Raw genomic sequence first — 11913 nt, forward strand, 5'->3', positions numbered from 1 at the left:
TAAGAGAGATGCTTCCATTTTAAAATGTAGGTGTGCTTATTATTTGATGTTTCCTAATTCAAAAGTGAAATTTTGGTAGTTCATATACCACTAATGAAATCTCATGAAAATTAGTATGCTTTTACATAGTGAAAAAAAACAGCTGTTTTGATAATTTTTGAGTCCTGGAAAATACCAGTACTCTTTGCAAGAAACTATTGTATTTGAAGCTGTATTATATTGTAAATAGGTATTCATCAAAATTAAAGTTCAATGTTATTGTTTGCACAAAGGCATAAGAAATACCATCTGACATATATTTCCTGAATGAATTGAAACTCATGTTTTTATTCATGAAATTTTTATTGGTGATATACTTCAATAAAATCAATAAAATCTAGTTAGTTCCCAAAAATAATGTTATTGCCTGGTGCTGGTGGCTCATGCCTGTAATCCTAGCTACATAAAGACTGAGATCTGAGGATCATGGTTAGAAACCACACACCAGCAAGAAAGTCCATGAGACTTGCATCTCCAATTTATAACTAAAAAGGTAGAAAGGAGCTGTACTTCAAGCAGTAGGGTGCTAGTTTTGAGCACAAAAACTCAGGGCACTGCAGTGCCTAGGTCTTGAGTTCAAGGGTCAGGACTGACAGCTCCCCCCCCTCCCACATATACATATGTAGCTGTCATAATTCTCACTCAACACTGGAAAATACATGCTCATGAATGATGTCTTCCCAGGTGAATGCAAAACATTTTCACAAGGCTGGACCATGGGCAACAGGAATAATGTCACCTTCTTTCTTCTCCTGGGACTTTCTCAAAACAAGAACATTGAAGTCTTCTGTTTTGTATTATTTCTATTCTGCTACCTAGCTATTTGGGTGGGAAATGTGCTCATCATGATTTCCATCACCTGCACTCAGCTAATGGACCAACCCATGTACTTCTTCCTCAATTGCCTCTCCCTGTCAGACCTCTGCTACACCTCCACCGTGACACCAAAGCTAATGACTGATCTACTGGCGGAAAGGAAGACTATATCCTACAACAACTGCATGGTGCAGCTCTTTTCCACCCACTTATTCGGGGGCATTGAGATCTTCATTCTCACAGCGATGGCCTATGACCGCTATGTGGCCATCTGTAAACCCCTGCACTACCCGGTCCTCATGAGCAGGCAGAGGTGTCACGCAATCATCCTCATCTGTTGTACTGGAGGACTTGCACACTCAGCCAGCCAGTTTCTCCTCACCATCTTCCTGCCATTCTGTGGCCCCAATGAGATAGATCACTACTTCTGCGACATGTACCCTTTGCTGAAATTAGCCTGTGCGCACACACACGTGATAGGTATCTTAGTCATCGCTAATTCAGGCTTGATTGCTTTGGTGACGTTCGTGGTGTTGATGCTGTCTTATTTCTGTATATTGTACACCATCAGGGCCTACTCTGCGGAGAGCCGCCACAAGGCACTCTCCACTTGCAGTTCTCACATAACTGTGGTAGTCCTGTTTTTCGCACCAGCTTTATTCATTTACATTAGACCCAACGTAACCTTCCCGGAGGACAAAGTGTTCGCTCTTTTCTACACCATCATCGCTCCCATGTTCAACCCTCTGATCTACACACTAAGGAACGTGGAGATGAAGAACGCCATGAGGAAAGTTTGGTGTCCTCAAGGGCTCTTGACTGGAAAATAAATTCGCCAATCATTTCTGCTACTCAGACTCTGGTTGTATGAGATCACAACTCTGAGAAAGATCCCTTTTCCTCATCTTCGTGTCCTCATTCTTTGGAGAGTTTGAGGAGCAACAAGACAACACATGTCATCTCTTTCTTTATGCTTCTACACTGACAACTTTCCCTTTCCTGGGAATGCAACTCAGGGCTATGCACTAAGAAATATCCCACTGTATGAGTCACACTCCCATCCTTTTGATTTCAGTTGAATTTTCAGACAGGTGTTCTTGCATGGCAAATATCAAGCCAAGATCTAACTACTTATGTCCTGAGTGAGACCACAGATGAGTGCTAACATACTCAGCAGCTTGTTTTTAGGGAAAGGTCATACTAACTTTTGGCACAGGCTAGTCTCAAACTGTAATCCTTTCTGTCTCTCTCTCTCTCTCTGTATGTATATATATATATATATATATATATGTATAATCAAACTGAATTACAGAGAGGTTACAGTTTCATACATTAGGCATTGGATACATTTCTTGTACTGTTTGTTACCTCTTCCCTCATTCCCCCTCTCCCCTCCCCCTTTCCCTCCCCCCCCATGGGTTGTTCAGTTCTTTTACACCAAATAGTTTTGCAAGTATTGCGTTTGTAGTTGTTTGTCTTTTTTTACCCTGTGTCTCTCGATTTTGGTATTCCCTTCCAATTTCCTCTTATTACTACTTTCTAAGTAGCTGGAATTATAGGCCTGTGCCACCACACTTGCTCCAAACATGATACTTATTCATTCTCTCTTCTTTCTTATGCAGTTAGGAAGTGTATGCTCATGCTATACAAAATAATTAGTTTCTTAAAAGTAAAAGATTATATGTTGAATTGAAAAATTAAAATAAATATGTATTTTCATAACCTTAACCATAGAAAAGCTCACTGCAATATTAATTTCAAGTTTTAAAATATTATACTGGATATGTGAAATCATACAATATTGCACATATTAGTAATATATAGCTCATGAATATTTACAAACTGAGCACATTGTCTGATCAGTAAACAAATTAAGAGGTAGTTCCAGTGCACAAGGATTCCACCTCAGTCTTCTCCTTTAATCATGTATTCCAAAGGAAATCACTATTGTCATCTGTTCCTTTATTTTACAGAATAAGAAAGTCTTATTTGTAAGTCATTTCTCTTATTTATGACTTATTTTATGGTTTCACTAATGCACAATACCTCATAACTTGAGTACACACATGATTAATTTTTCCATGTTCTTCTTTGTGTAGTTTAAGAGCTATCATGTATAGTGATGATTGGAGTATTTTACATGTCATGTTGAATTATGTGTTATCTATTGTTTCTTAATTGTGGTGTGTATTGTAATTAAGGCTTTATTTTAAGCGTGCATTTATTTTGATGCTTTTCTGAAATATATCATTGATATAAGATGAAACACATTAAGTCATGAAAAAATTATCCATAGTAGAATACTAAAGTGAGCAGAATAAAAAAAGTGGAATATGTGAAAATTCAGGCTCTTCTAAAACCAATATGATGGACATGGCATATGCTGTTAGTGTATTTGCCTATAAGTCATGGGTAAAAAGAAGAAATCATAGAGAATATTAGTTTATTCAATGGAGCAAGGAGAGTACTAATAAGAAAAATAAAAGTAACTACCAAATTCCAGGGAATATTTCATCAGCAAGATTAATATACAGAAAACTACCACTGGGAATCTATAAAATTTTTCAAACAAGATCTGCTCTACAACAGATGGAGTTGTTACATACTAAGTATAATGGAGTAAATTCTATATTAAGTTTCTAGAATACTATCAGAGGCTCTAAATAAGATAAGGATGGCAACTTAGGCATGCATTAAAGAAAATGGTAAATTCCAATACTCACTCCTCTGCCCTCAAATACACAGACACTATATAGAAAATAACATCTTTCTAAGGGCTTAAATTTCTAGTGTAAGTGGAAAGATTTATTCATAAGAACATCAAAGATAAAAGAGGGTATGTTTAACTTTTTGTCGAAAAATGCAACAAACCAGTGAAAAAATATGGAATATAGGAAGAAATTGAATTGGAAGCAGATATTTCAGTGTAAATTCTACCATCAAAATATCCCATTTATTATTCTCACTATCTCTTTGCTACTTCCTTAGTCTTACTTACACTAGTAGTCTCCTGCAAATTCTCTCTTTGTTGACATGTGTCCCTGACAATGTACTCTTATGAAACAATCCAACTAACATTCTTAGTATCTTATTTAAGGAATGTCTTCTGTTCTGATTCCCCTCTGTAGAGAGGTGTCTTATCCTACAACCAATGCATTCAATCATAGTACCTTCTCCTAGAAGACACCTGATGACCATGGTCTAGGCTTCATCTCCAAACTCCTTTCTTACCCTTCTTCAAATTCATCCTGCTCTGTTGATTTTGTTTCTCCTCAAATATGCAATGCATTTTTCTATCTCCTTAGGTTCACACTTCTTTTTTGTATTGCTGATTTCAAAGATCAAGAAGTTATTTGCTTCTTTTCATGTATTTTCTATAATTAAAGGTAAGTCACAAAGCCTGGTCTGTGCCACTACCTCTGTGATCCTTACACTCAGAGTGTGGCGACAGATGGATTCTGAATCTTGGGCCATGTTTTTTCAAAAACAAACCAACAAAAACACAACCCATTTGTATTGCACCATGCTGTTCCTGTTTGCATGGATTTCACTACAATATAGATGGCATAATAATATATGATAGTGTCAGAGAACAGTAGACAAGAAGGAGAGGTGACTAGGGAGCCACCATTCACTATCTCTCCTCTACTCATCCACACTGGAGGACAGCCTTGAGGTTAGAAAATGGATATGCACTTCCTTTTAATATGTCTTAGCTGTCTTCATGACACTTCTGACTTGCAACTTGCTTAATTTTCTTATTTTTCAAAGATGTGGAACCTTTCCTGAGGAAGTCTCTAGATGGTTTTTTATCTGTTAATTGTCAAAGTGATGTACAGAGGGGTTACAGTTTCATGCATAAGGCAGTGAGTATAGTGGCTACTTTAACGTGACATCAGCTTGTAGATGCCTTTCACCTAATTCGAAAGTCATATTTATTTAAAAAAAACACCTGAGGAAAAACATGTATTTGCTTGGTTTTACATCACAATATGATTAATATGGCTTCAGAAGCAAGTGTAGTGTGTGGGTGGAAAAGACTCCATGATTAGGCAAGGTCATTGCCAGGTGCCTAGGATGTGATGATCTTGTACTGCTTGATGTAGGGTTTCCAGGGCTCACCTTCTATAACTCATGACAGTGCATTGGCATGTGTGTGTAATGTTTCGCAAATGTGTCATGCTTGACAATAAAAATTTTATTAATTTACTTTGACTTCACAATGATGTGGCATTTCTCTAATTCCATCCAGGAGATGATGGTCATCTGATATTGTTCTCTCATGATGTAAGATCTGGGTGTTAATATTCTAATCAGCTATGTACAAAAATTACTGTTTTGTCCAAAACCTATTTTCAAATGTCACTGAGATCTTAAAGTAGATTTTGATAAGTAGAAAGGAAAAGACTGGCTTTCTTAATCACTCAACTGAAAGACTGACTAGCTGTGATGAAAAGAATAGGACCCCCCCTCTCCAAAGGTATCTATGGCCTAAACCATAAATTCCATGAATGTGTTTACTTATACAATAAAAGAAGATTGATGTTACCATGGAATCAAATTTGCTAATTATGTGAGCATAATACCAAGATATGTTCCAGTGTTATCCAGTTGTGCCCAAGGTATTACACTGGAAGATGGAAGCAAAAGAGGAAGTTGGACTTGTAGAGAAATTTGTGGCTTTGGAGATGAAGGGAAAAATCCAGGAAATAGGCAGTCTTGAAAATGTGAAAGAACCAGGGAAACAAGTTTTTCCCTAGAGAAATGCAAGGATGTACTGTTCTGGTGACATTTTTGATGCTGTGTGAAAAAGAAAGATGGTGGATAAAGGTGGAAAGGAAAATGTTTAAAAAGGAAAAAAAAATTACAAAAGGAAAAGAGATATTAGAAATAGAAAAAGGAAAAGGAAGATTATTGCTCATTTAGGAAATCTGCTTATAGTACAAAAGTAAATATACAAGGGCCAGCATAATCTTCAAAAATATCGGTCACTAATGAACCTTACTCTTCTTGTAGAAATCAACATACTTTCCACTAAGGAAGGCAGAAAACTCCAATAGAAATGTTGAAGGTACTTTTTTCTGCTCAAATAGAACTTTTAAGAGTAGAACAATTAACAGTACAAGAAATGTATCCAATGCCTAATGTATAAACTGTAACCTCTCTGTAATTCAGTTTGATAATAAAAATATATTAAAAAAGAGTAGAACAATTAAAATAGAGCACGGGGGAGGGCATGAGGGAGGAAGTAACAAGTTGGATAAGAAATATACTCACTGCCTTATGTATGAAACTGCAACCCCTCTGTACATGACTTCAAAAATAAAGAAATGAAAAAATAAAATAGAACAACGAAAATCGATAGTAAGGCAGCAGATATTGTCATAGAAACATATTGTTTAATATGCATATGAACAGCACATTAGTTAAAGGAACATAGAATCAATCATAAAATATTTTCCCGAATTTGCAAAAATTACTTTGGGTTAGGGTTATGATATGCTTGTTTCAGTTTTACATGTGAGCTTTAATTGATTTATTTGTTTTAAAATTTGACCAACATTGGAAAGTTAAGCCCATTGTTAGGCCTGCAATTTGGTTTAGACTATGTATAAAGACTTTGGGGAAAAAGCTATCCCTAAAGTCATTATCAATTTGCTTGGTTTTCCTTAAATAGATGTATAAGAAAAGGGAAAATGGGCATTTAGTGCCAAAGGCACAAGGACATGGCAGATTACAGGAGGTCAGATGAAAGAGATTGAAGTCTGCTTTCTAGCTGCCTGTGAGTTGAGTTTACCAGGAATTGTGTGAGTATATGTTAATCATACAACAGTTCATCAGGTATCACACTCACTTCACTGTAGATAGCTGCTCCCTCATTATCCAGGGAAGAAAGAAAAATAAATATCAAGCCCTGGAAAAACGATGGTAAGAGTTGATTTTTTGTTTTCTAAAAGCAATACAGCATGCTTGTGGAAAAGGGAATTCAATCAAGTTGCTAAATATTGTATATTTGTAATATAATTGCAATGCAATCATATTTTGAAGACAGGAAAGAATGAGATTTTTAAGAAGGTAGAATATCCAGGTTTGGTGATCTACACATTTTTTACATTTAATTTTATTGTCAAGGTGATGTACAGAGGGTTTACAGTTACATACTCAAGGTAATGAGGACATTTCTTGTCAAACGTTGATTGTTTACATTTTTAATCCTAGGTACTCAGGATTCTGAGAGTTTAAGACCTCGGTTCAGAGCCAGTCTGGGCAAGAAATTCTGTGAGACACTTAGTGGAGCTGTGGCTCAAGTGAAGTGGTAGAGTGCTGGCCTTAGGCAAAAAAGCTCAGGGTCAGTGTCTAGGTTATTGAGTTTAAGCCCTAGGATCAGCACAAAAGCAAGATAAGATAATCAAATGTTTATATACATGGACCTTGAGCTAGGACAGCATGACTCTTAAGAAGAAAATGGCTGTTTTAATGAACAGATTTCTATGATCACTTGCAAAATGGTGAAAAAGTGGAAGAAAGAATCATTGAGAAGAATCGTAAGGAAAGTAAATTTTCCTATAGGTCATTGTGCTTTAGAAAATAATGGAATAAGTCCTATTTTGAGTAAATTCTGTTTATTCTAGAGGAGAATCAAACAAAAATAAAGAACAATTGCTGAACTTGCTATGAATAGTCTTTCCTTAAAGAGTTTCTTCCATTGCAGAATATTTTTAATATGTAGGAAAAAATGAAAGAATATATGAAAGTTAAAACATAGAAACATGCTTGATTCTGGATCTGAATTATACATTTATTTTACTACCATAGCTATCATTATTTTCATTGGTTTGTAAAGCACCATAAAAATGCAGATATGGGGTGACCTTTCCACCAACTGTTATTTATAGACTAACTAAATTATAGCCCTTTACTTCCCTAGATCCTAGATGTCTAAGACACATTGTTGCTGCAAATGACTAAACCCTGCAAGCTACTCAAGAATCCTCCAAAAGCTGAGACCTAGAAAGTTTGGTAGGTTCCTTTCCTTATAAAATTAAGATGCTGCGTAAATAATTGTACAATCATGTGCAATCAAATGTGGTTCAATCATGGTAAGCCTTAAAAATCAATGGATCCTCAAGGGATATGTTTTCAGGAGGGCAATGCACAATATAATCATTTATATTCATACCTTGTTTGGATGAAGAAGAACTTGAAAAGTCCCTTAAATTATAGCTGTTCCACACAAACTTCCCACCAGAAGATATAGAAATCTAGAGTGCCTTACATTTCGCCAATGAAGAGTCAGATACTGAAATTACATATTTTATTCCTAAAACCTCTCTCATTGTAATTCAGTGGCTGTTTGCTTGCAAAATGTAATTCAGCCAAAACATAAAGGCTCCCATGACACCAGAAGCATTAGGATGTAGGAAGAAAAATTCACCTTGAAGGGGGAAGAGTGCTCCTTTTCTTTCCTCTCTTTTTCTGTTTTTGTGTTCCAACGAATAGATCCATGATAAGCACTAAATCAATGCAAACAATGCTGGGTATTCTACAGTATGCTCAATTTGAAGATGAAGGAATTGTGTGAGACTTCACTCCCCTTTCTTTTCTGCAAAAGCACTTTTGTTTTTTTAAATTAAATTTTATTGACAAAGGGGGTACAGTTACATAATAAGGTAGTGAGTACATTTCTTGTCTTATCTGTTACACCCTCATTTTTCTTTCCCTTCCCTAGTTCAGGTAGGCATATATACAATATCCAGTGTACCCAAATCATATACGTAACTGCGTAGGGTATGCCAAAGGAAATTCACCTAGAACATTAAACGTAACAACAACAATAGAATCCTCCTGTTTCCTTCTCTTGGAGTTGTTTTTGCTTATCCTCATATAATCATGTGTACATAGCTGTTGAGCTATTGTGATCCACTGATAGGTCTATCCTAGACCTTTTTATGTTTGTTTAGTAGTTCTTTGGTTTTAGATAAATAATGTAAAGTCACTGACCCATACATGTGGAAATACCATTTGAAAAGAAGTTTGTTATTTTCTGCTAAAGCACTTTTAAAGCCACCTCATATTATATTATTTGTGCCTCTCAGGATTTGTGTCTAGTGCATGTTTACAAAATGGTTTCATTTCATTACAGAGGTGACTGCTAGGGAGTCAAGGGATAGTTCCAGCTTCTTTCCTTCACCAAAGAATAAAAGAGGCTCCATGAAGTTGAATGAATTGCCCAGGTTAGAGCAGCATTGTTTCAGAATTGTATTTGTGTGAGTTGTTACTTAAGTCTTCTTCTAATGATATCACCTTTTTGTTTTTATTATGGGAACTCAAAATCAGACAAAGGATTGCACATTTATTTACGCAGGATCTGAATTTTATAAGGAAAGGAACCTAACACATTTTCTAGGTCTCAGCTTTCGGGGGATTCTTGAGTAGCTGTGATTATCAGCTCTGGTAGCATTCAGAAGGAAAAAAATGTGAGAATGCAATTTTTCACTTCTACATCACAGAAAAAGCAAATGTTTTCTTATATACAACCATATGCCCAAACACAGGCATTGTTACAACCTTAAATGGACAGTCAATTATGCAAAATACAGATGAAAAGACATTGGAGAAACACTGGTGACAAGAAACTCAGGGGATTTGGTTTTTGTCTCTGGACTTCACTTCCTCATTTCAAGTAAATAAATGGATTATATGGAGATAAGATCATCAGAATAGATGCTAGTCCATTTCCTTGATCAGGTTCCCAATCAAGCACCTAAAGCTCAAGTCTTTTCCACTTTCAACTACCAGGGTTATATATTTTCGCTTGTTTTAAGTTAGAAATGACCTGTGACAATCGATTTTTCATGTGTCCTTCAGGTAATCTCCTTGCCTCCTGGGAACATGACCTCATAGACTCACTCCATGGAAAAAGCAAACAATGTAACAGAATTCATTTTCTGGGGCCTTTCCCAGAACCCCCAGGTCGAAGCAGTATGTTTTGTGGTGTTTTCCTTTTTCTACACAGTTATTCTTCTGGGAAACTCTCTCATCATGTTGACGGTTTGTCTGGGTAACTTATTTAGGTCTCCCATGTATTTCTTCCTCTATTTCTTGTCATTTGTGGACATTTGTTATTCATCCGTCACAGCACCCAAAATGATTGTTGATCTGTTAGTGAAAACTAAAACCATTTCCTATGTGGGGTGCATAATGCAAGTCTTTGGAGCCCATTTCTTTGGTTGTACTGAGATCTTCATTCTTACTGTCATGGCCTATGACCGCTATGTAGCCATCTGTAAACCTCTACATTATATGACCATTATGGACCGGCAGAAATGCAATAAAATGTTGCTGGGCACCTGGGTGGGTGGGTTTTTGCACTCCATTATCCAGGTGGTTCTGGTTGTCCAGCTCCCATTCTGTGGACCTAATGTGATCGATCACTACTTTTGCGATGTCCACCCTGTGTTGAAACTTGCCTGCACAGACACCTATGTGGTGGGTGCTGTAGTGACAGCCAACAGTGGTACCATTACACTGGGCAGTTTTGTCATCTTGCTGATCTCCTATACAATCATTCTGGTGTCCCTCAGGAAGCAGTCAGCAGAAGGCAGGCGTAAAGCTCTCTCTACCTGTGGCTCCCATATTGCAGTGGTCATCATCTTTTTTGGCCCCTGTACATTTATGTACATGAGGCCCGACACTACCTTCTCAGAGGACAAGATGGTGGCTGTATTTTACACCATCATCACTCCTATGTTAAACCCTCTGATTTACACTCTGAGAAATGCAGAAGTAAAGAATGCAATGAGGAAATTGTGGAGGAGGAAGGTTTTTCTGGGAGGCTAATGTTAAATAACTTGGAGTAGTTATCATTATCTCAATAGTATTTATTATCAATTTACTGCAACCTATATGAAAGAGCAAATGCTGTTCTCAAACATGAAGATTCTGTTCTCCTCATGCTTTTAGTGTTTCGTTATTTTTATTCTGAAGAAGAAAGTGTGTAATGAAGTCTTTCAGGGTGTTTTCAGAGTTTAAAAATGTGGTTGGAAAATACTGAGCTCTTCATAGTTATATGATGTGTGGATGAGAGCACAATGAAAGCAACACATTTGGGATAAGTAATCATATATGTATTCCTCAAAATCAAGTTGAGAAATGGAAGCTGAATAGTGATCAGAATGTGATCAGAAGTGTGCATAAAACATCAATAAGATAACAAAGATTTGACAGATAAAAGACTAATTTTCATCCTTGGGTTCCTGGAACGTTTTTCCTTTCTTTAATAATGACATATACATTCTCAAAACAATGGGAAGATTTTATCGACTGAACTTTTTTTTCTTTTTCCATTTTTCCATGTGTAACATGCCATGCATATATGTCTGATGTTGGGCAAGTATTTACTGTGTGAATTTATAATTGCCTTAGTAAAACATTTTTATCTCACTAGACTACCTGTGATTTGCTTTTATAGTGAAGTGATCTGTTTCTGACTCGGCTGTTGTTTCCTTTTTCTTTCCTTCAAAAATAATTTCTGTGCCACTTCCTGTCCCTGGTATTGTGTTTATGGTTAGAAAAGAAGTAAAAACATTACCACTTGAAGCAACACCATTGTTCAGAAATAAAGTTTGATAGTCATGCGCTGTCCCACCTTTTCTGTGTTCCCTTACTCTCCTGCAAACAAACATACACACAAGACAAAAACAGAAAACAAAAGCAGCAACAAAGAGAAAAACCAAACAAAATGGGCATATATGTATTTATATAACAATATAATTATATAATTTCCTTGGTTCATTCATTGACTGAGGGGCATCTGGGTTGATTCTGTACCTTGGCTCTATGATAAACAATGCTGAAATGAATATGGTAGTGCTGGTGGCTTTAGTGTAACCTGGTTTGTATTTATTCTTTTTTTTTCACCACCTTAACCAAGAGATTTATTTATTTATGTTTTCAAATTTTCATTATCAAACTGATGTACAGAGAGGTTACAGTTGCATATGTGAGGCATTGGATACATTTCTTGTACTGTTTGTTACCTCATCCCTCATACCACCT

General features: G+C 36.4%; 2 protein-coding genes across 2 annotated transcripts; both read left to right on the forward strand.

Moving 5' to 3' along the window:
- The first annotated feature begins 647 nt into the window (after positions 1-647).
- LOC125361754 (olfactory receptor 4P4-like) lies at positions 648-2077 on the forward strand. Its single transcript, XM_048360358.1, has one exon. It carries the CDS (start codon positions 699-701, stop codon positions 1683-1685), a length of 987 nt encoding a protein of 328 aa, XP_048216315.1. The 5' UTR covers positions 648-698; the 3' UTR covers positions 1686-2077.
- Positions 2078-9747: 7670 nt separating this feature from the next.
- On the forward strand, positions 9748-10695 carry LOC125362509 (olfactory receptor 4S2-like). The gene is given in 1 exon segment (XM_048361340.1): positions 9748-10695. A coding segment is annotated over 1 exon segment (948 nt).
- Positions 10696-11913: the final 1218 nt, after the last annotated feature.

The sequence above is a fragment of the Perognathus longimembris genome, chromosome 13 (assembly GCF_023159225.1).
Source record: "Perognathus longimembris pacificus isolate PPM17 chromosome 13, ASM2315922v1, whole genome shotgun sequence".
In the NCBI taxonomy this organism is placed as follows: Eukaryota; Metazoa; Chordata; class Mammalia; order Rodentia; family Heteromyidae; genus Perognathus; species Perognathus longimembris.